General features: G+C 41.9%; 1 protein-coding gene across 4 annotated transcripts in view; it reads left to right on the forward strand.

Moving 5' to 3' along the window:
• Nucleotides 1–12,865: 12,865 nt before the first annotated feature.
• TGFBR2 (transforming growth factor beta receptor 2) overlaps nucleotides 12,866–27,978 on the forward strand; it is a 59,167-nt gene continuing 44,054 nt past the window's right edge. The window contains exons 1-3 of one of the 4 annotated variants that reach the window (XM_080580006.1): nucleotides 12,866–13,105; nucleotides 13,260–13,530; nucleotides 20,701–20,733. In XM_080580006.1, coding sequence (XP_080436132.1) covers nucleotides 13,449–13,530; nucleotides 20,701–20,733 — 115 coding nt within the window. In that variant the 5' untranslated portion in view covers nucleotides 12,866–13,105; nucleotides 13,260–13,448. Of the gene's footprint in view, nucleotides 13,106–13,175; nucleotides 13,531–20,700; nucleotides 20,734–23,418; nucleotides 23,582–27,978 lie in introns of those variants that run through there. The other 3 variants (XM_080580008.1, XM_080580009.1, XM_080580007.1) reach the window with 3 other exon arrangements.

Here is a 27,978-nt window from a genome sequence, read left to right on the forward strand (position 1 = left end):
AGCGCATGTGATACCCTTGTCCTCCAAAGGAAGACCAGCTGGCACTGTTGCAAAAACTTGCTAACTCTGCTCAGCTGCATGTGTAAACTGGTAGTTCTTGCAGAACTGCTTATTGTCACTGGTGAGCCATTTCTTTCTAGTTCTCACCAGTAAAAATTGCTTTCCTGGCTTTAATCTCTCTGTGAAACCATTGTAGGTAAGTCTGCTGCCACAGCAATCAAACAAAATATTGTACAGTGCCAAGACATTATGCTACAAGTGAATTCTCAGCACATAATTCTCCAAGAACATCTTTCCACCCAGTTAAAAAAGGGGTGGGACTTTTACTCTCATTTCTCTTGGTGGTTTCTCCAGCAATTCTCTCCCTAATTAAAGCAATCCCAGTGCAGATTATTTTGCCTGAATTTACTTGACTGAGAGAAATGATACAGACCAAGAGTTTTAAAGTACATTCAGAATGTAATGAACAGGAAAGAAAAGAAATATGAAGTAAAATGCAAGACAAGGTGTGGTTTGTGAAAGGGAAAATGAGCTAAATACCCGTTTGTTTCCAAGTATCCAGCAGCAATAAGAACTTTAAAATCTTTTTTTTTTTCCTTTTATTTTTAAGGTAGTGAAAGATCTTTCTATGAATAGTATGTGTACTTATACTGAAGTATTTCCATCAGCTTGAACAATCTATTTGCAGTGGAAGAAGTAAAGACGCTAACTCTCCTAGAAAAGGTAATGTTTGAAGGACAAACGTCCCTGACTGGCAGGGCTCACCTCTCCCTGCCTCCTGTGAGGCTGGGGTTATTCTGCAGAGGTTGCTCACAGGGCTGTTCTGATGGCTCTGGAAGGGGTGCACAGGGGTGTGCTGCTGTTTCTCTAAGGGGAGCAATTCAACATCATCCTTTCTTACAGAATACAATTCTTCACTTAATCTAGGATTAATTCAGCTAGACAGTGAATACACTAGTCCTTTGAACAACAAAGAGAGTCTTCGTACGGTGATAAATATTTACATCATTTGTGCATGTTCTGTAATGAATCTGTTTGCTGGACAAAAGCCTGTATCATTTCACTATGGCACAGTGCTGGGGAATTTCTGGTTATAGAAAAGCTGATACGTGGAAAGAGTTAAAAATATTATATTCATTACAAAGGATTTCACTTTATTCAGGTACATCTTTGCTTGCTTCCTATTTGCTGGAAGTTATCCCATGTAAGTAATGAGCCCCAAAGTGCTGGTGTATTGTGAGGCTGCCCCCTTCATAAATGTGGAAGTATGCAAAGTGTTTTATTTCCCAGAGACACAGCCACTTGGTAGCTTGTTCCTTGGCAAAAATTGTGTGTGTGTGTGTGATGAAATCTTAAATGTCTTGTCTATACTCACATAGTAAGAGCAGTAGCAGAGCTGAGAAGTGACCAGAAATAACCACGTGAACTTCTTCCTCTTTCCTTCTTTACACAGACTAGCCTACATGTGTTGTAGCTTGATGTGACAGGTGCTGCTGCAAATGCAAGTATTTGCTAGGCCTCTTGTCTGATCTCAGAAGTTTGGTAGAGCCTTTTTGCTTTTCTAGGCACTTATAAAACCAACTGTCTTTATTAGGTCTCTGAAATGAAATTCAGATATATGAAGACTTACTTCATCCAACACAATGAAATGTCACCCAGACTATGAAGAGAAGCCACTGGTGCGTTTTAGAGGGTGGCAGCAGTCTGGGAGCACCATACAGCACTGTGGAGAAGTGCTAGGTTAGTAATCACAGGTAACTGGCTGCTTAACAGTGACCACAGCCACCTCCTGCTGCTGATAGTGTTTCTTTCTACATGGCTGGAGAAACAGCTGTTTATACAAATAATCTTTATCACACTTTTACCAGGAAGTGGCTTAACATGTTTCTGAAACTGAGCATGTTCAAGTTGAGCTCATCTCATTTCAAGCCAAATACTGTTTCTGTGCTGCTCAGTGAGCACAACCCATTCAATTTAATGTTGTTACAAACAAACAAAAAAGATAACAAATAACATACGCTTAGAAAGACTCTCTTTCCTAGAGCAAGATGTTTTCCAAAACCCTTTCCAAAACAGAACTAAGAGCAAAAAATTGTTGTAAAACTTCCGTGAGAGCCTGGGGAGTGCTGTACTATGTACATTACTGTCCCTTGCTTCAGACCACTGGTGTCCAGAGCCATTCCACACAACAGCAGCTTGGAACTTGGCTTTAAAAAATGACAGAAACATAAAAATTGTTGCCTTGGAATGGCTCAGCAGACTTGTCTCATCTTGTTACCCTATCTCAGTATTAAATCTTTTGGAGGAAGAAACCCACCACCCAGAAACAACTATTTGAATACATGAGGTCAAAACAAATGAGGGCTTTTTTGACTTTTTTTTTTTTTAATGTTTGTTGAGTTAATACTAATCAGAAAAGGCCATGTATCTGATGAAATAAAATATGTTCAGAAAATGAAAATTTCTACAGGCTTAGGGTGTCAGATTGGCAACTAAAAGTTAGGCATATAAAAAATGCCTGAAAATTCCAGTTGGCATTGATCTTACCTATATTTTACCTAAATGCCTCTCTTGAATCTGTGTCAAGAAAGCAAGACTCTACTGACTTCAATGGGACAAAGATCTAGCCATAAATTTTGTACATGTAAGAGTTTTCAAAAATATCTAGAAATGGAGCTAAAAGAGAACTATGGCCCCAGACCCCAAAACTTTGAGGAAGTTTTGGTTGGAAGACAAGCTTTGCAGCTGGGCTTTGATCTGGATGGAGCAAACCCAAACCAAGGATGAGATCTCTTGTGAATGCTGAAGAAAATTGTGTTTGGATCCAGATTCAGACTTTACAACTCGGGGCCCAACTCCTAAAATGGTGTAGATGAAGGCCAGGGAAGGCTGCCTGCTGTACAAGCAGACAGAAAGCCCCCCACCAGCTGCGTACTCTGAGCAGCCTTGCTGTCTGTGTACAATAGCGTCAGCACGGCAGGGGTAAGCCCACAAGGAAGTCTCTGTGGTAAACTGGCTTGCAAAAGCTGAAAGCGATGTGCGTCCTGTGTAGCACAATAGCACAAGGTTGTTCTGTGGCTGCTGCAAAACAACCTCAAATTCCTGTCTAGGGCTGCAAATGCAGCTTCTGCAAAATATGTGTTACAGCTTTGAAAGCAAAATTCACACCGATTCCTGCTTGTCACATATTGGCTTACACACACTATCAGCACCTACCAGTTCTCAGTTGTCACCACTTCTTTCACACCTGGAAGCTCGTTGCAGTCTATGATTGGCACCAACAGAGTTACAAGTAGCAGGTGGTGATGTTAGCATGCCCCAAATGAATCCCATTTGATACTGCAGATACTTTCTTAGGAATCATCAACATGAATACTGCAGAGAATCTTTCCTCCTGAAAGATCATGTAGAAGAAAAGATAATAGAGTTATGAAGTACATCCAGTACATTCAGGTAGTAATTCTTCTGTCATACATGAGAAAACGTGTCCACAGAGTTGTGCTATACCCCGTCTTGTCCCTTCATCTGCCACACACAAAAGTCAACCACAGAAATAAGATTAGAAATATACCCTTGTCTAAAAGTCTGCTCAATGCTACAAGCAAAGGGACTATGCTTAAGTCACACCATTCACTCATGAGAAAAGAAACTTACTTGTTCTTCCCATGGCTCTCTCTCCACCGTGCATTCTGGCTAAGGATATTTGAGCACTTCCCTGGGATCGGTGTGTCTCTTAGACTATGAGAATCATTGAGTTTCCTTTGATTCTTGGGAAACTCATATGGCTGGCTCCCTGGGGAGAGCTGTGGTCTGTCTGAATGTGTGGTGCAACAGTGATAACTTTTAGATTGGAGAGGCCTATTCTGAGGCAAAAATAAAATTTAAATAAAATAAAATTTGTCTAATCCCTCTAGTGGTTACGTACAACAATTGTATCCAGTTATGAGTTACACTTACTGCTACTTGACTCTAATTCAGTGAGGTGAAGGTCTGCTTGTCTATGTAGAATAGACAAAATATTACCTAGCTTCCTTCAACACCTCCATGAGCGCCTTTGGTTGCCAACGAAGCCCCTAAAAAAGGCATGTAATCTTTTGTCATGAGCTGGGTGGCAAGCGTGCAAAAAGACCAAGAAGGCAACAGATCTTATCTCTGTTCTCCAGCTGTGTCATGCAACATGACTGAAGCTGGCGGCATATCTCAAGGCACGTGGAGGGAATTTTGTGACTTCTAGGGAATGTTTTGTGTGACTGAAGGCTTCTGAAGCCTGTGTACTAAGTGAAAGGGCTGACAGCCATGTCTGGCTTAGTATGGAGAAGGGAAGGAACAATACTTGAGCTGTGTAAATTCGTTCTTTGTCAGATTCTTATTGTTCTCTCCACCACCCAAGAGTATGAACATCAAAACTAATCAATAAGCAGCAGCTAGATATCCAAGTACTTAAGACTACAAGTCAGCACTTACTCTGTGTTTTTGTGTGAAGAAAGGCGCTGATGAAAAGCCTTCTGCCAGTGATTATAGGACTGGCACCAGAAGGCTTTAATCACAGTATTAAAGGCAATTCAGTATTAAAAATAATGTTTACTTTTTAAATTCTCTTGCCCACTGCAGCTAAGTAGAAAAGAAATTAAACAACAGCCTAACAGGTGTTTTAGATTGCTTTTTTCTCTCTAATCTTTATTGCTATTTTTGTTTGTTTGTTTTGTTTTTAAGAAACTGTGAGAGAAATACCATGTAAAAGCTTCTGCAAAAGCCTTGGAGGATGAGCCACATGGGATGAGCAGGGACACGTACCCTAGCATTCCTTCAAGGGGCACGGCAACCCAAAGCAAGTATGTCAAAGCCCTGCCAGCTGGGGCTGCTGCCCAGCAAGGTGGGCAGAGGGCTGAGCAGGCAGTGGCAGCTGGCAGGAAATCAGAGAGGCTAGAAATAGCAGCGGGGAGGCTGAGAGGGAGGACCCAGGCACGGGAAGGAGCAGGTGAGAGACCACACTGATAGCAGGTGGGAAGGCAGGACAGAAAGGAGGGGCTCAGAGACTGAAACATCATGCTGCAGCTCTGGGTTATGTCAGAAGTATGCTGGTGTTTTATCTTTTGGTTTAGTTAGATCGAAGATAATTCTTCACTGAAGTCAGTGTAGGCTCCGGTAACCTAGATCTGAGGGTGTAAATTGGCCTAATCTATCCTTTTGCTCCTCTGGGTATCCCAGGGAGATTGCATCAAGCGGCTCTGGGAGGATGTCTGAATAGGATTCATCTGAGCTAATGATTTGTTCCATGGGAAGGGTGGAAGAACTCCCACCTATGGTGAACTGTGAGACAGCACTGGAAGAATTTCAGCACTCAAATGAGTCAATTTGTGTCCTTGCTGCAAATTAAGCAGTGAAAATAGGATCTAGCCTCTACTCACAGACATGCCACTACGCTCAGTCTTCATGTGCAGATCAGAGAGAAGTGGAAAGAGGTTCTGCAGAGGGGATCAAGCTCATTCTGCAACACAAACCCCAGTTCAGCTACACCCTGCGAGCAAGCACCACACACATGCATATGACTGCACTGGTAGAAAAAGAGGATCTGTGTCATAGGTTTTTGCAGGGCTTTACATAACAGCTTCTCAGCACATCTGAGAATAGCTAACAGGAATTGTTGAGGGAAGTAACGGCATGGAGACAGCCTGAGCTGCTACACTTCACTGTAGTTAACAGGGCAAAGAGAGCTCTAAAGTATATTATGTCTCTACTATTTCATAATTCTCTGCGCTTTGACTAAAAGACACTCTAAGAGATCCAAAAGTTTTACCACCAATAAATTAACCGAGTGCGGTTGTTGGTGGTTGTGAAACCAACAGTGTGGAATTTCTTCCGAATGAAATGTTAACGCGCACACAGAAACAGAGAGACACTTTTGAAGACGCAGCTTGTTAAGTCTTTCTAATAGTGCCACAGTTTGAAGTGGAGGTAATTACAAAGATGTTAAAAAGGGATTTATTTTTAAAATGGCAGTCTGTAATTGATGCCTAGTGGAAAGGTCAGTGTGGATAGAATAAAACACAGAGTACATAAACAAAGAAAAGAACATAAGAAAGAAAGAGCTATTAGAGAACAAGAGAAATAAAGGAAAGGACCCAAGGAAAGGAGGCAAAAAAGGCAACAAGATGAAGAAAAGAAGGCTATGTCAGTTCAGAACAGCATGCCCATTAAAGGAAAGGCATTAAAATCATACAAGAATAATGTCATGCAGACAGCAGTAAATTACTTTTCATTTGTGATGGAGATTACTGAAGTTGATTTTTCAATCTTGTCTTATTTTTGAATCACAATAAAAAAAATTGTCATCGAAAGTTAGAGATGAAAACCAGGCTAGTATTTATGGCAAACAAAAACATGCATGAAATAGCAAATACTGTAAAAGCCCTTCAGAAAATTCAGCCTGACTTCAACAGGATCTCCTCACTTCCCAATCAGCATCACTACACTTTCCCAGACAACATCCAACTCCCTTGTCTGGCTGCCTTATTTACCTCACCGTAAAGCCTCAACTCCTCAATTTCTAAACAGTTTTCATATTACATGGGCAGCAGTCCCTCAGGATAGATCAAACTGTGGAAGTCCTGGGCTAGATGTGTCCTTATCTGTATTTCAAAGCATTTGAAGATACAAGTATCAGTTGCACTCTCATCCCTCATCAGTCTCAACTGCACCTCAATTTGTACTAGGCAGGAGAATTACCACATCACTTTCTCCAGCCATAGGTCACCAGAGACATGAAAATGTTCTTATAGACAGGGCAGAGTTGAGCAAGAAATGTTACACACCTCCGTATGGAGGACTGAATTTAAGCCAGTGCCATTAATTTGTTCCCTACTCTCAGTCAGTATCTGGATATAGACCCTGGGGATCTGACACTCCAGAAATGCCAAACTGACAAAATGCATAGTGTTATTTCTCCATAGACAGTGGAGACAATCATGCCTCTTTTATTAACTGCAAAGCATCTAATTCTCAGTTACGTTAAGGACAATTTATAACAGTTTAATATAGTAAAATGGTAATAAAATGGGTGTAAATTGCACTAAAGCTTTTTCTAATGGCCCTTATGTTGCCGTAGTGATGTAGAGAGCCTTGAATATCACTGAGGCTGTGGATTAGCACTCTCCTGTGGATCTCGCAGAAGTCCTTAATTCCCTCGGGGCTTGGCCCCATCCACCAGATGGAGTTGCTATTGTTCACACATATCGAGAATTTCAGGTGCCCACTGTGTAATTTGGACTGGCTAGCATTAGCCAGCTCTAGCTAAGAACTGAAACTATTGAAGGCAGCCTTGCTAGTCTTGCCTGAGCTGTGAAGAGAAAAGTCTGCCCACCATTCAGGGCTGGTAGGACTGTGAGATGTCCTACCCATCTGGAAGGTAGGAGAGACTGTGCCCACAGTCTGAGGACTGGGCTCACAAGTTAGTTTAATAATAGTCTCAAGTCACAAGAAAAGAAAAATAGCAAAAGTGAATGATAGCATCTGAGTTAATTGCAAGCCACAGTCAGCCCGTTCATTCCATGGTCAGCTCTGTTGCAACAATATCCAACTCCCAGGGCGTTCTGAATCCTCCTGTACTGCATGCTTCTGACCTCTGAAGCACAGTAGCCACCTCCTATGACCACAGATCATAAAGTTGCCTTGCAGATAAAAATTATGGAACCATGAGTTTCCTTCCTGAGAGGAACAGCTGTGCTATTGCAAATAGATTTATTTAAAGATCCTGGTCAAATGAGTCAGTTTAACATCATCAGTGTACTGCATTCCTGAATAACACAGGCATGATCTTCTGCCCGGTGGGGTGGGAGGATACTTTCCTTGTTTCTGGGGCTTTGCGGTTGAAGTATTTGGATTCTTTCAGATTAGATTTAGGGATATACTCTACCATAGATTCACATCTCCCTTTCGTTCCAGTGGGAAAAATGAAACAGAAGGGCCTCTATGTTATGTTACTTAGGTCCTTTGATAGTTTCAGATATTTTCTGAGGCTTGGCATCCAATGCCCAAATTCTTGCTAAGGAAGATCCTAAAATAACAAGCTTTGATGAAGATAAATAGTACAAATTATGTGTAAATGGAGACAAGTTCCACGAGTAACAATATTTTTGAGAAAAATAAGTGTGACTGTATATCTGCAATAATTTGATTCCATGTATGTTGAAAATGCTATTTCATCTAGATTTAATTTTATTTTTTTCTTTGTACATGTAAAAGTGTTGAGATGAGAAAGCATGCTTACGGAAATGTACAAAGTTTTTCCCCAGCTCAGATACCAATCATGAGAAGTATGTGAAACTGAAGGAAACAGTATAAAATTCTTGAAATATTCTTTGCTTACAGAAAATTAGAATGGAGTTCTTCATGTAAAATGTTGTGTGGTGAGATTAATGGTGCTTCCTGCTTCTGACAGGGCCAGAAGCACTGAAGGAACAATATATTTTCTGACACTTTTGTACTTCAGCTTTCACTATTAGAGATATTTATACATACACAGTAAACACAGAACAAGCCAATTCAGTGAACCCTAAAAGATAGATAAAAGTAGATAAAAGTCAGAGATCCTGTGAGCAGCAGTGCCATGAGAGTCTAGTGCTAATTTGAATAATATTTCAAGACTTTATTTTGCTAAGTGTCATTCATGAGATTTGTACAGAAAGCATTACTAAGATAAATCTTGAAGATAACATTATTCTTGTTTCCTCTGATGTATGCAGGAGTTGATAACAAGCTGATTGCCTCCTTCTGACGGATGATTACACACAACAGATGTTTTAATTTGATTATATCTGTGAGATAAGCATAATGCTGTGTTAAGTCCAAACACTTTTTATTAGTCTTTCAAAACATTTTGCATTGCATGTAACCTTTTGTAAATGTCCTTGCTCGAGGCTGCGTGTGTTCCTATAGCAGTGCAAAATATTAGCAAGAAGTTCAAACCAGTGATTATGCAAAAGAAGAAAACTGCATTTAATAGTAGCTGTAATTCTGTGCTCTCTGATAACCTAAATGAAGAGAGAAATATGATGCAAGCAATGATACAAGCACAATTGTGTAACGCTACTCTGTAGAGGTCTGTGTGTTGTTCTTCAGCAAAGGATTCACAAAACGGGTAGAGCTTTTATCAAGAATGCTGAAAGGCCAATATGCCATGCCAAGAACCCTGAATTTGAAAATTAGCAGGCAAATGTCAGCTTTGTGAACAGAGTACTGCAAGGAACATAAATTTTGGTTTGCAGACAATATAAGGTTACAAAGTTTGACTCTGATTTGAACTGAAATGTCAAAATTTCCCTGAAAATAAACTTCTTCCTTCACTGCAGTGAAATCAGTGTTGTATGTTGCTCTCCTGTCTTGCTTTTACATGTAAAATGGTGAGAACAACAAAAAATGCAGAACTAATTGGTTGCTTCAAAACAAAAAAAAATGATCCATATCATATGAAAAATGTCAAAATCAGATGTGTCAAATTTGAAAACAAAAATCCTCTTTTCTTTTGAAAGTAATATGACAAAATGTATTCGGTCATCTATGTTTTGATTTTGGTCAAACTACTTATTCTAGTTGCGTAATTAATAGTTTTGTCAAAGCAATATCAGCATCCTGTGTTCCTGATTGCCGTGTTTCTTTCCAAACAGACATCACAGGCAGTAATTCCAATGTTTGCCAGTCAGTAAAGCATCCTGTAGCTTATAATATATGATGTATGCAATTCAAGGACCATTTCCTTTAGGATTCACATTGTGTAACCTCAGATGCCTAAGAAGTAGGTGTCTGGGCTAAGAGCATTCGGTGTCATCAGCTCACGTGTCTAGACGTTTTCAAGATACCTAGAAACCTCTTAATTCTCTTATGACAGAAGGGATTTAGGTGGCCTAACATCTTGCTGCTACCGTAAGGGCAATTCTGCTCATCCAGCCTTTGTTTTCTCTCCTTTGTCCTTGAGCCTGATCTGGGCCTAACTCACTACAGTCAAATAAATGAGACTGCTCCTTTAGATGGTGCAAAAGCCTCTAAGTTGTCTCCACCAAACCTCACTTTGAGGCTAACTTCTAGACAGCTAAAAGTAAGGTAAGATCTTTTCACCCTAAGCCACATATGTCTGCTTATTGTAGGCATGCATACTATCTTGTGTTAGTGCAGCTGCATAAGCCTTATTTAATTCTGAGTCAGTAGATCTGGGGCTCATCAGTAGATGTTGTGGGCTTTTAAGCAAAGCAACACTGGACCTAATAAGCTAATCAAAATAACAGCTTTGCTGGGCACGTCATCAGTTCTTGGCTTTGGGCAGAGCGATTTAAGTTTAAAGTGTATGCTATGTACAGTGAAACTACAGTTTTTAGTAACAATGCAAAATCTGTGGAAGCTTGAAAGTATTATTCGTATGAGAATAATGCTGCAGTCTGCATGGAATTTTGACAGAAATATGATACTGCAAGCTGAGAAACGCTTGGAATAGTAAAGAGAAATCATTTGTATTCAGTACGTTTTTATGGACTGCTGTAAAAAGTTGTACCTAAAACTGCAGCATGAAGCACTTTGTGTTGTCTTCACTAGAAGGCCCCTGAGGTGCAGGAGGTACCAGTTTCTCCGTGTTCCGGGCATCTCTTTTTAAGGCTCAGAAAGAAAACACACAGCATTCAGTATTTCAGTGTTTTGCCTTTCTGAGTAGCGAACTGAAGTTAGCTGACCCTTCCTCATCCAGCCAGGCTGGAGTTAATTATTTACAGCTTCAATCTGTGGCACTCCAATGCTGGTTCTTCCGTACTTCAGTCAGGGTGAAGTTAAATATTCACAGTTCCAATCTAGACGTAATAAACTGCACTCTGCAAATAGGGAACTGGGAACTATGAACAAGGAAATGGAAATAAATGACCAGCTTAGTCTTGTTTTATATATTTTGGTTGTCCAGGAAATCCTGATTAGGTTGCATTTGGGCCCTAACAGGGAAGCTTATACTATTCATAAAGGCAGGACAAGGTTTTGTTAATAGGCCAGCCTGGGACAAATCTCTGAACAAAATGGGGATTTACTTCAACTTGAGTGTGGACTTCTGTGACAGTTATTCTTCCACTGTGAATATCAAGGCAAGATATATCCTTCCACCCAAAACCTTTCCTGTAGCACCTACCACTCTCATGAGCTATCTGAACACCCAAAGAGAGACTGTAGCACCTCATCTCTGCATGGCATGTCTGGAAATAAAAGCAATGCTCAAGTGGAAGAATCAGACTTCTGAAGTCCGCCTGTAGCAGACCTCTTCCTTACTGAGTAACAGGGGCTGCATTGCCTCCTGCGAGAGAGAGAAGGGCCGTGCTGCCAGGCTGCAGTCAGGGGTGTGAGACCACTGGGGACCATAGGCCTCCCCAGGGCCTCCAGCTCCTGCAAGCCCCTTTCCTGCTCCCAGACCCCGGACGAGAGACACTGGTCAGAAGATGTGGGACAGGAGCCACGGCACTTTTGTGAAGGAGAGAGATGCACGTGAGGCAGAGGCCAGCTCACCAGGTCACACCTGGATTGTGACAGGTTTGAACAGTAACACTAAATCTGTATTTAATGGCTTTTTAGCTTCTTTCCATATTGGAAGTTAGTCACCAAAAACTAACAGGAGAGCCCAGTCACTATACATAGCCAACTTTCTAAGCAAACAGCAACGCTTTGAGGCCTGCAGCTTGACAGCCACAAGGAAAGGGAAAGGTATACAGTTATACAGTATATACTGCTGGGCATTCAGAAATGCTTTCATTCAAGTGGATTGCTGAAAACACAGCCATCTTCTAGCATAGGGTTGATGTACAGGACTTGATAACATGCCGGTCTGTCCTCAGCCTGAATCCAACTTTTTCCTGACCTTTGGAAGGTGGCGACTGTATTTGAGTGAATCTTAACTGTACTTAAAGGGGGTTGAGGAAGAGGAAAATGCTCTTGGTTTATGAGAATTTGCACCATAAACTGGGTCTGCACTGTGAAAATATGCATTTAGGGAGTTTTAAAAACTAAATTTACATAAAATCACAATGTGATTTTTTATGTCTGTTATAGGCCAATTAAATGCATTATGCAAACATTTCCAAATTCATACAGAGTTAATCTGGGACATTCAGCGCATGATTACGTATATTTCCCCAGAGGGCTTAGTCCTTTTTCTAAAATACCCCAAACTGTACCTCTAACTAGCGCTGTAATGGAGACGGAAATGGATCAACAACATTTGAACAGGCACTCTCAACTTATCTCCATGGGCATCAGTTTACCTTTTATTCAATGCCCAGCCATTTAATTCAGAGAAGATGACTTTGTGGACCAAAAGTGGGTCTCAAGACCTATTGCAATGGCTGGATTTATATTGGCAGAAGGCTCAGGCTTAATTAAGCCTAAACCTGCTAAGGGTCTAATGGTTCTCCCAGTCTCTGCCTTGCCATGCAAAGCTGGCATCACTGGTGTGTTCTCACTCACTGAATCCCTCATGCAATTTCCTCCTTCTGGAGAAATCTGTGACAAAACTAAATGGCGATGGAGTGAGGAATGGTGATGAACTTCATGTGTGTCACACGTGCAGCTTTTTGGAGCAAGTGGTGTGTGTCCAGGCCTTTGGGGAGCAAAATGAAAAAAAATAAAACTAAAAAAAAAGAGGTAGGTGACAAGTTGTCACAGTCTTCTTCAACATCTGCAAGCTGAGTGCCTAGCAAGTCTGTGCGAACATTTCCTGTTATTACCCCGACTTCAACCTCCCCTGCCCCCTGCTTTAATTCAGCCGGGGCTTTTCCATCTCTGCACCCGGAGGGGAGAGGGGATGCAGCATCGCTGGGCACGGGGATGGGGATGCAAGGAGCAGCTCCGGGGAGCCCAGTGCCCCGGACGGCAGGAGTGCCGGGCCCCTGCCAGCCCCCGCGAGGAGGAAGAGGAGGAGGAGGAGGAGGGACGGGTCAGGCTCGCCCTTGAGCCCCTCTCTGGGGGCTTTGCCCGGTCCCCGCTCGGCGGGGAGGCGGACGAGGGGTGCCGGGCTGCACGTCGGGGCTGGTGGTGGGAGAGCCGGACCTGCGGGGGGCTGGCCTCTGGCAGATGATTGACACCAAGCTGGGTGAGGGTTAAAAAAAAAAAAAAAAAGAAAGAAAAAGAGCGAGCGCAGGGGAGGGGAGTGAATGCGAAGGGGGGGGGGAGAAGGAACTACTGTAAGAGTAAGAAAGTCCTGCCCAGCTGTTTGCGAAGTTTAAGATTTCCTGTTTCCCCTGCAGCACCGAAGTTTGCAGTGAGTCACCCGCAGTCCCGAGCGGCGAAGCGCGCAGCCCGCTCCCCCACCGCCCTGCCAGCCGCGGCCTCCCTCCCTCCTTCCCTCCCTCCCTCCCGGCCTCCCTCCCAGCCTCCGTCCCTCCTCTCCGTCCCTCCCGGCCGGGCCGAGCCGAGCCGAGCCGAGCCGAGCCGCGATGACTCCGCGCCTGCCGAGCAGCCTGCGGGCGCTGGCCCTGTGGGTGCTCGTGGGCAGCTCGCTCCCCGCCGCGCTTCGGGGTAAGTCCCGCTTGACAGTGTCTCGGGAGGAGGAGGAGGGAGAGGAGGAGGAGGAGGAGGAGGAGGGCTCGGTTGCTAAGAAAGTTTGGAAGCTGGAAACGCCGCGGGAGGGGGCAGCGCGGTCGTTTGGTGCCCTGCTGGAAAAAGTTAACGCTCGGGAGAAAGGACCGGGGGGTCCGCGGCAAAGCCCGGGGTCCGCCCGCAGAGGGGAAAAATGGGGAGAAAAGGGAGAATTTGGCAGGGAACGAGGCACGGTCGTGGCCAGCCGGGGGAGCCCGGGGAGGGCAGCCGGGGAGCCGGCGGCTGGCCCTGCGGCGGCGGCACCTGGGGCCGGGCCGCACCGGGGCCCCCCGGGCACTTTTCTGCGAGGACATCCTCAGAGGGAGGCTCTGCAGGCTGTGGCTTGCGGGGTTGCTCGCGGGGAGGTTTGGAGCCTCGGTGGCTGCTGCGAGAGCGAGGTCCCTGCCCCGAGGAGCTTCTTTTTGGTCCCCGTCCTGCCGGTGCCGTGCGAGGTAGCACCGGTAACCGCAGGGCTAGGCCCTAAATCACTGTGCTGCACGACTGGTGCACCTAAAAAAAGAACCTCGGAGTGCTCCAGGTGTTGGTTTTGCAGCAGTTTTGAAGTATTAAGTGTGTTTCTGAGGTGTCCTGTGATAGCCGGTGCCTGGTTTTAGCCCTCAGGTCAGATGCGGGCACACCTGAGCTCCTGCAAACTTTGCTCTGTGCCCTCCGATTGTCCCCAGTCGTCCGCTCGTGGTCAGTAACAACCCCAGAACTGTTACTAAAACATAAGGATGTGAAGGAGAGAGTTCCTGCGTGCTCACTGCCAACAGCTACGTACAGCGTGAATAACTCCATGCTTTATTAATAATCCTGTCAAAGTCAACAGGTTTCGCATACCTGCAGAGTTACTCATGTGAGCTTAGGTCAGATGAATAAAAAACAATTCAAGAATAAGGCGCGGTGGTGTCCCAGAGCTCAATCATGTTATTGGTTTAAACTTGAGGTGTGCGGCTTCTTACTGATTTTGCTGCGTATTGATACTGCTGATCGACATAAATCATACTTAACTAGTGAGGGCTCTTATGTTGAACCCAGCCCCAGATTTGTTTTTTATTCCTATTACACACATCTTTAAATGAGAAAGCTCCACTTCTGTTACTCATGTCATTTATTATTACGCTTTTTTCACTCAGCCTGTATAGACCTTTATCTACAGTCTATAATAACCAAAACTGTGTTCACCTGTTGTCAGGTAATTTGTAGCTTCAAAACTTGTTGAAAAATGTTTTAATAACTACTGTAGTGTTTTATTGTGTGCATAGCAGGTAAAGTTGCTCAGAAAACAACAGTTCCGTTGGGGGCAGAAAGTTTGGGGTTTGGATATTGGTTCTTATTTGGCACCAAAATGAAAACTAGAGCTGCCAAATATTTTGGGGAAAATAAAATGGGGGGAAAAAAAGCTACTGACTTACTATAGTAATCTGACTGACTACTATAGCAATCAATAGCTCAACAGGTCGGAGAGGATGAGGCAGGAGAGATACCAGTCACTTCCCAGGTGTGCCTGCTAACCCCCTGATGCTTGTTGGTGAGGAGGTTGATAGAGCCCTAGCTAAAATTTCTTCTGAACTCTGTTCACAGCAGATTATTAGACAAGGACGGCACATTCCCATAAAGAATCTGGAGAAAACTACAAATTCACAAACAGGTCCAATAGCCACTATCTGCTTTGAAACAGATGCCTTAATCTCCTGTGCCAGACACAAGCAATTAAAGTTTTTTCCATAAACTAAGGGGACAATGTGTGTTTTTTTGTGTGTGGTTGTGGATACTACATTGTGTGTTTAACCAATAAATGGCAGTGCAAACCAGCAGTTGGCTACACAAGAAAGTGATGCTGCTGTGTCCAAGTGAATACAAATTTGTAATTTGCATTTTGGGTATTAAAAACAGAAATTTGTGCTTTGGAATAATCTGTGTAATAGTTGTTTATTTCTGCATATCTGGAACCTAATTTCTCCATTCATTCAAGCTCTCACTTGCATTATTGTCTCCTTATCTTTTAAAAGCCATATGATAGTTGATTTAATAGTAGAAAAATCAAACGAAAAGCTTCAGATAGTTGCAAGAGGGAAGTATGGGAACAAACATATTCATAACATGGTGGAACATGTTTGTAACACGATCAAATCTAAAATGCATTCCTGTCCCCCACTAAAGCTCTGGCAAATTTCCAGTTATTTCAGGAGGGAAGTTGGAACAGAACAGAGATATTATTGCGATTTTTCTATTTATGGGGTATCCTTGAATTCTGAGAACTTTATACCTGAGACTGTGAAAATCACTTTTATTTAATTGCTGTTCTGAGCTCTTTGGCATTAACATACTAATATAATATTCAGATGGTGAATTCTGTATGGAAATGGTTTCTATCAAAAAATGATGAGCCAGATCTTAAGCTGCTGCAAATGAATGTAGTTCCATTAGTGTCAGTGAAGTTACGTAGGCTATAGCACATGAGTTTCCTAAAACTGTTTCAAAAGCAATTTCCAAAAAAAGGGCAATGGAATATATCACTTTTTCATATTTGTATTTTTTGCTTATATTTTGTAAAACTATTATATGACCTCCATTTAGCCAAACAGCATCGCTTCAAAATCAAATACTCCTTTCTGGGATGAGTTGTTATAGTTTCAAAGGTGCAGTGTGCTATAATGATGGCTGATAAAAGTTGTCATTGTGACAAAGCTTATTCTGAACTCAGGAGCAGAGATGGTGTCAGACTTACTAAGGCAAAAAAATAATTTTTTTTCTTTTTTTGTCCCTTCTCAGAACTAGTCTTTTAGAAAAGAGTTCCACTTTGGCAGGGGGGAGAGTAAGCTGTCACTGTAGCACCAATTGTTGGGGTTTCCCATGATTATATTTCCTTTGCAAGATATTTTTAAGATGATATTTTTGCATTCATGGCATAGGGAGTTTTTTGTCTGTGCCACGTTCACTTTGTATCACTTCTGCTCTGACCTCAGAAGATAATGTGCCTTACTTAAAGGTAGCAAGAATGAGCACAACCAGCTATTTGGGGTCAATTTATTAATGTCTTGGATTTTGCATAACCAAATGCATTTCTGTCAGCTAGATTGAAATGCTATCGCTAGCACAATGACAGATTTTGACCTGAGAGTGATCCGTGCAGTCTCCACACTGGTTGGCATGTCTGCAGGTCAGTGGTGCTGGCACAGTGACAGTCAGGGCTTCCAGCCACCTTTGTGGCTCTGTGGTCCTGAGCTCAGCAGGATGGAGGTGTCCACGTCTCCTCTGATGTCTGGTGAGCAGAGCAACCAAGGGGTGCTCCAAGGCAGGTGGGAGCAGTGGTGCAATGGCGTCTTTGCCACACCAGGAGCTCTTTGACTCAGGGGAGATTACCAGGCAGGCACGTCCTATGGACATAAATTGGCTCGTACCACCAGAGAATTGTGAACTCAGTAAAATGGAATAAGATATAAACTAGTTCTGTGCAGATGTTGGAGAGCACAAGAGATCTCCAGCACAGAGGAGTAGAGAACCAGTCCTGTCATGAAAAAAAATTTGGTTGAGTCCTAGTCTAAGAGATTTAAAGCTGAGATTTTGTTTTACTTAATAGGTCTTTAGCCTTAAATTTAGTTGGGGTTAGAGGAGTTGTTTGTGGGTGTTGTTTTGTTTTTGTTTGTGTATTTGTTCTGTGTTTTTCTAGAGAATAATGGGAACAGGTTTTTAAACACGTATTATCAAGAATAAAATAAAAAGTGGGGGCAAAATACTCGTGCTTTTTTATGAACTAGAAGATTAAAATAGACCAAAATAAATCAGAAAAAAATACGCCTTGTTTTTGGCAGAGCAGTTAGGATCCTTTTGGAAGTTTAACTTTGCTGCCAGGTGGACGTGATAGGAGTCATACTAAGAAACAGTGCAGAAGCTTCTTACTATGTTGAGTAAGAAGGGATATACAGCAATTGCTGTTTTAAGCTGTGAGTTGGTACTATGTATTTACAAGATGTGCTCTCAGCCTTCGGTTGTTATTTTTTCATAGTACAGCTTCATTCTGGCATAAAGACAGACTGGCAGGACTGACATTGGTTGAATACAACCTGAAAGCACACAGGTTTAGTTTAATATACAGATGTTTATGTTAAGATACACTGAGAGAACAAGCCACTTCAAACACCATCAAGCCATGAAAAGTTATCCATATTAGTATTTAATACTAACTCATCTCACCAGGACTCGCTGAATTCTATTTCTGTTGGTGACAACATGCCATCACTTGTGTCCATTAACTTCCAGGTATTTAAACAGGATTTACATTTGAACATGTGTCAAGGGATTTGCCCCTGCAGTCCATATGGATTCAGGGACTGATGTCCATTCATTTGCCTTGCTGCAAAGCTCAGCAACTGTTTCAGATTTAAAGAAACAATAACATTATAGTGGTAGGAGAAATACCAAATGCTGATTTGTCGGTGTTTGTTCATTTTTTTCAATATGCCATTTATGCCATTTCTTTTTTTTTTTTCCCTCTTGCTCTGAATGCCATTGTAGTTGTTACAGATGGAACTGCCAGACCTTTTTTTTTTTTTTTTTTTTTTTTTTTTTTTTTTTTCATATGGTTTTTAAAGCCTTTTCACCTCTGGGAAGATCGTCGGGGGGAAGGAGTAGTTTTCCTTTGCTCAAACAACTGGTATTTAGCAGGAACTTCCTGCTGGCATTCTTCCCTGAGTTAATCTGGTTAGAATTAGAGCTGGTTGAGAGCTTTTGACACTGTTTTTCATGGGAAAATGCTGATTTGTCAAAACTGAAACAATTTGTGGAAATGTACCAGTTTCCATTAAACTTTCATCAGGAAATAGTTTTTTTTTTTCCTAGTTCAGGGTGGAATTTCTGATACGGAAGTGACAGAAAGAGAAATCATTAATCAATAATTAGAATAATCACTGGTCAAGGATGGAAGAAAAGCAGGATCAAGTGCCTGCCCTGACTCAGACAACATCTGAATCTGGAGCTCCCCCTGTCCACTGTCTCCAGGATATTGGGTGGTTGTCAGTTCCCCTCATCTTGCATGCATGAGCAAACACCCCCGCACTACTTCAAATTATTTTTGTTTCACTCTGGTTGTGAATATGAAAATGTATGAAATGTTACAGCGTTTTGTGGGACAGGAAAAATAATTTTCTGCTGGCGTTATTTAGGTTGATTTGTGGTTGTATTTTTGTTGTCTCCTTGTTTGGTGGGAATGGCATTGCACAGAATGAATGGTGTCTTCTACTCTTTATTTTATATCATAATAACTAACACTGTATTCAGAAATTTGTGTCCTGCAGAGGAACCACAATTTTTATTTATAACAGTCCTGATAGTCTGATTCCGCTTCCCCGCTCACCCAGAGTAGTATTTTAGCAAAAATTTCCCTGAAATTAATAGATTTCAATAATGGATAGAGGAGTCTGCTTCCTCACAGCCCAGGCATCCTTCACCTTAGAGCCCAGCAGATCTATCGCTGCCATGACATGCTAGGGTTAACATTGTGCTTGTGAAAAGATAATTTGGAGCCAGAGGCATGAGAAAGCCATCTTCTGTTTCCTACAGACATTCTATTTGTACCCAGGGACTTTGGCCCAAATCCGCAAAAGAGCTCAGTTGCCCTTCTTTAGTAGATTTCTGAGTTTTTAAGGGGGAAAAAAAGAAAGACTTCTGAAGCAGCTAAAGCTTGAAGCTCAGCCAGTGATTTGAAAGTCACCCCACATTCTTTCTGTCTTTTTGTAGTCACCAGTAATGCGACTTTTGAAAGATAGCTTCTGCCCTCTGTGCATTTGATCAGTTCCTCCAAAACATTGCATTGGTGTACCTGTGGGCTTCATTTAATTCAGCGTTTAAACTCAGTTAAAAACCCGGTCTGTGCTGAGACATTATAAAATCCATCTTGTGTTCGCAAGGTTGTGGTGGTTCTGTCAGGGCACAGAGACTTCCTTCTGTTAGGAAAGCAAGTGAATTTGAACAGTACATACTCAGAGAGCACTGGGAAGGCTTCAGAGTGTTACTCCTCAGAGCAACATTTTCCAAGTAAAGACCCAAGTGTGGTTCTTACATGCCTGGGGCACTTTAATGGGCCTCTTTTAAAACCTAGCATTGTGCAAGTGGAACGCATGCAGGGCCAGACTGTCAGCTGGCATAAATCAGCTTTCCTCTGTTGAAGGCAAGGAACCTGCTCTGATTTATACCAGCTGAGAATCTGGCCACGGAATAAATAATAGGCAACTGTATGTTATGAGGCTGTAATTCCCTCGGGGGGGCTTTTGTGATATCAATCTTACAGGAGCCAGAGCGATCTGGTTCTCTTTCTTGGAGCAAAAGAGTCATTTGACTGCAGCGTTTTGTAGGCAACTTTAGGAAGGAGAGGTTTCGGGCAGTCAAGGGAAAGGAATTGTTTCCAAACTTCTTGTAATACATCATTAAGGATTTTTGCCCAGGAAGAATGATGGGAGGAGAGTTTGTGAGGATGGAGATTAATTGATTGGGGATAGGTGGTCCCAAAAAAGAGAAATGTACAAGAGGGATGATTTTTCATCAAGACCAGGCTTTTAATGCAAAAGCAGTCATGTACATTCCCCAAGCTGTATGAAAATCAAAGCTTCTCATCACTGATAAGCTGCTAATGCTGGTGTAATTAGTAAGGAAGCAAAGTGGAGAGTAGAAAATAAGGACTAAGGGGCAAACTCCTCCTCAAAATGTGGATGTGTTTTAATTTTTTTAACGTCTCATCCAAAAGCTTCATGAATGAGCTGGTACTCATTTTATTAACTTAGAAAGAAAAGGAACTTCAGTTAGGTTTTCCAGGAGTTAGTCTGTAGTTCTTCTGAGTCTAGATGTTTGAGATGTAAGATGCAGGTGAACCAGCTCCCTCTGTTTTTAATCCTGCTGTGGATTCTGCAGCACAGAATGGAAGTAAGTGCACCGTATACATCACCTGTTGGCATGGCTAGGTTGTGCCTGGGGCTTTTGGAAGATAATGTGGTAATTTTGTAGATTTCATCTCACTAACTAATGTAAGTACATTTTTGATGTTGCTGTACAAGAGAGTGAACTTTGAAACAGACCACAGACGATTACTAATGGATGACTTCTGGTTATTTTCAGGGAAGGAAGCAGAAGCAGCTATCCAGGATTCTTGTAAGTCTTGAGATGCCAATCTGTTCTGATCCTCGAGGTCTAATTAGCAGATCAGATACTACTGACAGCTCACTACATAAAGCTGCAGAACAGCAATGGGCCACAGTACTTACACAGTACTTATGCAGTAAAAAACTCTTAGAGCTCAAAGGGAGCTAAAATTTTTTACCATTTTCTTTGACTGCTGCCCTGTATTTAGTGTAATCTGGCTGCCCTGATCAACTTCCCTATGCTTTTTGGGAACTGTAGCTGGAGCAAATCTGAAGTCACAGTTGCATCAGGACCTAACATGGCTTCTGTACTTACTATGTGCTCCAGGAGAGTAGCATTTGTGAATAACTTCTGTTATTAAAATGAATGCTCGGGGAAATACGATAGATATAATTACACTTTTTCCCTTTCCGAAGGTTCTTTTCTTCAACTCTCTAGTCCCTTAAAATATTCTTTCAGTAGATAGTCAGTATCCACCGTGCAATTTTCAGGCCACTGCTAAAGGGAGGACTGTAGCTACATGTTCATTTATTCCTCTTCAAGTCACTGTGAGGCTACTAAATCATGTAGAGCAGCACTTCTCTGTTATTCGGAGGAAGAGATTCCATGGGCTGCATTTTATTCACCTTTAAAATGCAGCCTATCTTAGGATAAAAATATACCCCTTTAAGAATGTATTTTTTCATTATATTAGCAATAATGATAAGATGGAATGATAATAAAATCACACTGGGGAGTTAAACTTCTAACCAGCACTGAGTTGCTTCTGGAGTTCACGTGGTAGCTGGTCGCCTTCAGCTCTCAGGACACCGCCCCCTCTAGCTCTGCAGCTATCTTAAACTTTCCTGTAACGTGACTGGGTAGAAACTCCAGCGTGTCCCCTTCTCCTTGACAAACTCGCAGGAGTACAGGAATGAAGAAATAAATCTTTGCGTGCTTCACTAATGGGAAGAAATTAACGAGGTTTTGAACAGTACAAATTTGTCAATCTATGATCAGGAACCTGTGAGGATCTCAAGAGAAGAGCTGTCGTATGCAGGTGGTTGTTGGTCCTTTATTTCCCTTGGCTGGTTCTGCCTGCAAGCACGCAGCAATTACCCTTCTCGTTTGTCTTCAGCATGCAGGGAGATCTATGGTTCTGCAATGACTGTGCTGTGGCAGTTGGCCAGCTGCCCTGCTGTGTACCTTTTACCTCCCCACAGTTCCCATTACTGATTTTCATGGTTGCATTGCCTCCTTTTCCTACAGTGGTTGGAGCCTTTGCCCAGAAAGCGGGAGGTCCACAGTTGTGCCACTCCTCAGCTTGAGAGTATCTAAACTCCATCAGTGACGGCCTCTGAGAGGAAAGATCCATGCTGGCTGAGACTGGTCGGGGCTGTAGAGGCAGCACTCTGCAGAGAAAGGGTTGATGTGTGTGCGTGTGGTCCCCCGAAGCATGTCAGAGGAGAAGAAAGCCTGTTCCCTGATGGATTCATTCATTACTCCAGCCCCTGCAGGGTGACTGATATTCTCTCCAGGGAGTTCATAGCACAACAAAGAGAGACTTTACATACAGAACCTTTTTTTTTTCCTAAACTGGAAACAACCATTTCTCATCCCCATGAAAAGATCAGAGAGGACCATGTAATAGTCATGACTTCGTAAGCCCCTTTATTGAAGCTTTCACAAAATAACTAGGTCAGCAAATACGTGCTTCTCAGCTATTGAATACCCCCTTTCCCTCAGTCTGTTCTTCCATTTCCTTGCCCAACTTTACCACAAGGGAATGCCTTAAGTCAAAAATCTGGGAATCTGATGCTTTTATTGCATTTGTGCTATTCTCATCTGGTGTGTACAATGCCAGGCCATCAGGCTTACAAAGCTGGCGTAGCCCAAGTTTGCGTGTAAACAGCAATACCACATTGTCTGGTGGTAACTAAAGCCATACCTGCTCCCTGTTTGCCTGTGGATGATAAAAATAGGAAGACATTCAGCAGGAAAAGATTGGGGAACTCCTCTGGAAAAGGGAGCACAAACAAAAAGGGTTTCTTCATCGTTGTTCTTCTTTTTCCTTCAGCTCCTTCTCACACATTCCTTACCTCTCATGTTTTACACTTTTGCCTTGAAATTTCTGCGTGGTTGAGGGCTTTGCTGTTCCCACTCCTCCCTGAAGCCACGCTGGTACTGTGAATGTTAGTGCAACAAGAAGCAGCCTATAGCTTCCCATACGTACATGTCCGTTGCTTTTAATGTGTAGAAGGGAAGATATAAAAGTGATTCAGTGTTGGAGTGACTTAGAGGCTCCTTCTTTTACATGGAAGGAGGATGCAAGACTTGACAGTGACTTGTAACTGAACACAGTTTTTGCATCTTGACCTTTGGTTAAAGCAGTGAGCTAGGAAGTGAGAAACCAGGGCTCAGTCTCTCTCAGTCTCTGGAGACCCAAAACCCAGATCTCCAGCTTCCCAGGATTTCATCCATTGTATTTCTTATGCAACAGTTAAACTTCAGTACAGTTATTTGTATTAGAATTTCCAGTTTGAACTAGATCTGCTTAACGTCTGTGAAAAAATAAATGCATTGATGTGTCAATTATGGTTTCTATAGACAATTATAGAAGTTGTGGGAAATGAACAGAGGTAGTTTCAACACTAGTCTATTGTGATTGGGAAATGGAAGTTCAAAGAGAGTCATAACCACTGTTTTTCTCAACAGAAATTCTGGTCGATAACTCTCAGAGCATCCAGGAATCCTTGTCAGCCTCAAATACCCTGCCAACTTCAACAAGATCCAATTTGCTCTTCACCCTCTCCCCATTTTTCTTTGCTTAGGAGACTGTGTTAGCAGCTACCAGGGAATGGCGAGGACACAAGGTTTGGTTTGACTATTTAAGGCCTAACTCTTCCCCCAGTTGTCTACGTATATATTATTCATGCTTCAGCCAGTTTGCACTTCCCCTGACTTGGCTGGTGTTCTGGTGACACGTAGCGTGATTGTCAAACACATACCTACTAGTGGTTTGAAGTCAGAAACATATTGGCCTTCTCATGGTTGGAGGTGGGTAGCAAATGCTAGAAGCAAACCACTAATTATTTGAAGTAGCTTACCCTTGGAAGTTAATGACAAGGCACGCTTACCACTATCATAACCACACACCTAGAAATAGAAAACACTGACACCTGCCTTTCCAAGCTGTTGCTTAGCATGGGTAGTTACGCTACCGATACAGTCATCACCCTTTCCTTTAAAAGGTGGATTTTGTTTTAAATTTCCATTTTGTGTTTTTGAAACGCAGGTGTAGATAACTCTGCAGAGAGCAGTAATTTCTACTCAGTTGTCTTTAGGCCCACAGTGGCTTAGGAAGGAGGTGGTATTGTTTGATGAGGGAACCATATTGCCTTGTTAGCATTTTTAGGTGTGAATTTAATGTTATGCTTGCCCGGCTTTTGAAAATGACAGACTTGTGGTTTTGGACATAAGAACAACAAAAGAATTAGGAATAGTACATAGGTCTATTATTCTATGGTTGGATACAGATTTGGTCAGATATGCAGGCAGTTTGCCATGGCTTAGTAAGATAACAAACCCATAAACACCAGGAACTGGGAGCATTTGCCTCAAGGCAAGTATAAGGTGGTGCAGCCTAAGTTTGCTCTGTCAGAAAGGTAAACTGTGAGTAGTTACATCAGTTACTGATGGAAATAAAGTGTTAAGCAGGGCTAGCTTGGTATTTTTTTTACTCTGCAGGGAGATGATATTATGAATGTAAACAAGCACCCATTCCAACAAATGGAAACTCTGGGTGAACTAAATCACTCCAGAAGCGGGGTGTGCATTTTTAACAAAGAGGATAGTTACATTAATAGAGCCCTGTCAAGGGATGTAATGGACTTCCCAATGTGAGTCACTATGTCAAGGCAGGGTTTTGCTTTCTACAAATATGTCCAGAGGAGCTAGGACTTTATGCAAAAGTAGCTGAGTGGAATGATTTCACTTACAGAAGGCTGGACTGGGAAAATCATCCCATCGCTTTCTGACATAAAGGTCCTATAACCTAAAAATCTGTGATACAGCTGGTAACCACCAGGCTGTTTTCATTCATGTCTTTTTCAGAATTAGTACTAGTGTTTCCAGAAGTAACAAACAGTTAAGGCTAATGAACCCAGTGGAGGGATATTTCAAATATGCATGAGTTATAAAATTTTGCATCCAAGGAATTCAAAAAATGTCTCCATTCCTACAGAGCACTTCCCTCTGGTATAAATTAAGATATTATTTTGTTTGGAAAGCTTGGAATTGTTCTGTTTGGTGAGAACACTTTGGAAAAAGTATTTTGTTCTGCATGAGTGTAGTATTTGTGAAAAATGCCAAAGCGACAGCTTTAGAGAATGAGATGCCCACGTCACTGAACAGCTACACCAGAAACCGTAACAAAGCCCACAACTTGCTTGTGATGTTTAAAGGGATGCTGAGCAGTTCAGCTACTATGGCTATCTTATGCACAGCTTTCTCAATGGCAGTTGTTGAAATAGTATTTTCATGACAAAATTATTAATCCACTTGGTGTTTGATTAAAATGATCAAGGCATTTCATAAGAACTCTTAGACATCCTGCAGACTATTACTGATTTCTGTAGTTGAGTGAGTTTCCTCCCGATAAAGGATGATTATCTGCTATGACCAATATCCAGAAACATTCAGTGACTCAAAACTGTTAAACATCAGCTAGTATAATTTGACATAACAGCACACAAGTCATAGATTAGCATCTGCTGAAGATCCTGACCTATTAAATTCAACTCATACATGTGACAGCAAACATCTTCTGTCTTGTGGTAGCAGAATGAGAAATGTTTGTTTCTGTTGCCAGAAATGAACTGCACCATTTAAAAGTTTATGAAGTATCACTGTATTTTGCTTTTTGTAGTTGTCAGTTGTTAGAAGAAATTTTGAGGTAATTGGATGAAATTGTGAGGTATTTGGATGAAAATTAAGAGACAATGGAAGATTTGCTTCTGAGCTGCTGCTTGATGCACTTGGTCTGGTGTTTGTCTTCTCTCTTCCTAGCTTTCTCCCTGAAACAATTCCTTCAACAGAAGTCATTGTTTTGCAGACATTTAAATTGCTTTCCTCTTTATAATGTTTCTTCTAAACAAGGCCACTTGCAAGCACGTATGCTGTCTTGGGGTGCTGCTGAAAGATTGTGTTCTTGAGAATGACATAGTCTGTATCTTGAGGACCTGATATAGTGGGGTTTTGGAAACGATGGCCCTGTCAATAGCAGCTGGGAGGGGAAAACCCTAGAAATACAACTCCATGTGTACACTTCCCATTCTGAGTTTATTTACAATTTTATTCTGGCTCATCATAAACAAAGAAGAGTCTGGAGTCCCTCACATCTTCAGGCAGGTAGACTAAACATTTTAGACTGGCAAGTTCCTTCCTACTGAGCTGTGTCTAAGGGAGGAATGTCCTTACCATATACCACAATGCCAACCCTTCTGGGGCCTGGCTGCTGCAAACAGTGGGTAATGTTGTATTGTACGTAGTGGGAATTGTTGTATTCCTACATGCAGACTTCTGAGTGTCTAGTGCTGTTTTTTTAAATGTGAGGGCTTAGGGGCTGGACCATGCACGCATACAGAGGAGATTGTTGTAAAAATACTGAATTTTATAATAAGCATAATAACCACTCACACTTGTGGTTTAGAAATAATGGCAATGATAAGGACCTCTCAGTGAACTTTCAAGGGATGTATTTATGGGTGAAACACCTTACTATTTCACAATGGGTAGGCTTCACCCATGGTTTTTATTTTTCTTTAAGCCCAGTAAAATTTCAGCCTCAAACAGAAATGGAGGAGCTGACTTACTCTTTCCCTTATTTCAGCAGGATGGTATTGCCAGCCGCTGAGTCACAGTCCCAAAGGTAACTGGAGGGAGTCATTTGCAACTGCATTAAAAGGAACAGCTAATACCTGAGGGATAGGCTAGCAAATTTACCCTCGGCAGATAAAGGAGATGCTGCTTTGCTGGTAGAGATTCTTCTTTACCAAGAAATCTGGTAACTCTGTAACAGCATGTGACAGCAGTAGGATTTCTGCGAAAGCAGTCAACAAAAGAAAGTTTTCCTAAGGTTGGATGTCATTAAAAGTGCGTATTTTTATGCATGTACTCTTTTCTCAATACTCAGTATATAATTCCCATTAACGGTTGTGAAAGTTAGATGCATCTATCAAGAGAACATATCCCCAGGGTATTAAATCGTGTTATTCTGATTCTTTGCGTGTAACTTGACAGAGACAAATATAACCATCCAAGCTACTGAATTTGAGAAGGATGTGTGCGTTTTTTCCCAAATCCATTCAAAGTGATTCTACTCCCAAGGGATTACATTTGAGTCTAACTTTCCTCTGATTTACAATTTTAGCTGAGCTGATGGATTATGAAAGAGAGTAATTTCTTTTTCATACTGTTTTCCTGAATCTGTCATTCAAATCTTGCTGTGTGAGGACAGAATGGTTCATAAACATTTTCCTGGAGGAAAATGGCTCCTTACAGCAAAAAGGAGCTCGGAACAGAGCTTCTGCATAAACATGTTTGCCCATCAGTGACTGACAGAGAAGTCTCTGTGTGTGCAAAGGATGTGGATTTTTTAAGTGAGACTTCTTATTTGGAAACTGTTTTTCAAATAGACCAGGAAGGATGGGTTATGCTCGGGTCTAGAGAAAGAAATTGCACAGGATTCTGTTTTATCAGAATGCATGGATGATATTGTAAACTAGGAGCATTGCAGGAGCATCCTATGGTTGGGAGATGTGCCTTAACTTGAATTCTATCTTTCCCAAATATTTCTGAATTATAGAAGTCTTCAAAAAGCTAAAGGAAATGAGGTGGTCTGCACTCTACATTAGTAAATTGTAATTTTATATTAAGTTCAAAGCAAAGTCCACAAGTCTTAAACTGTGACTACAAATTCTGCACCTTCAGCAAAGCCTTGGTTTTGTTTTGTTTCATTGTTTTTATTTTATTTGTTTGTTTGTTTATGGCTGGGAAGGAGGGATAGTGGCAGTGAAAGCACTTTTTAAAAAAAAAAAAATCCTGCTAATACCCTGCCTTTATCTGGAAAAACAAATATTTATAAATCCCTCTGAATCATGTAACTGTGTAAAGATTGTGGGTTTGAAAGCACAGTTGTCTGGTTAATCCATTTAAATGCTTATTTTGAATGGGCAGCTGTGAGTCTTTGTGTGTACACAGCTTCTCCCCACACTT

The sequence above is a fragment of the Anser brachyrhynchus genome, assembly GCF_964034855.1.
Source record: "Anser brachyrhynchus genome assembly, chromosome: 2".
Taxonomy (NCBI): Eukaryota; Metazoa; Chordata; class Aves; order Anseriformes; family Anatidae; genus Anser; species Anser brachyrhynchus.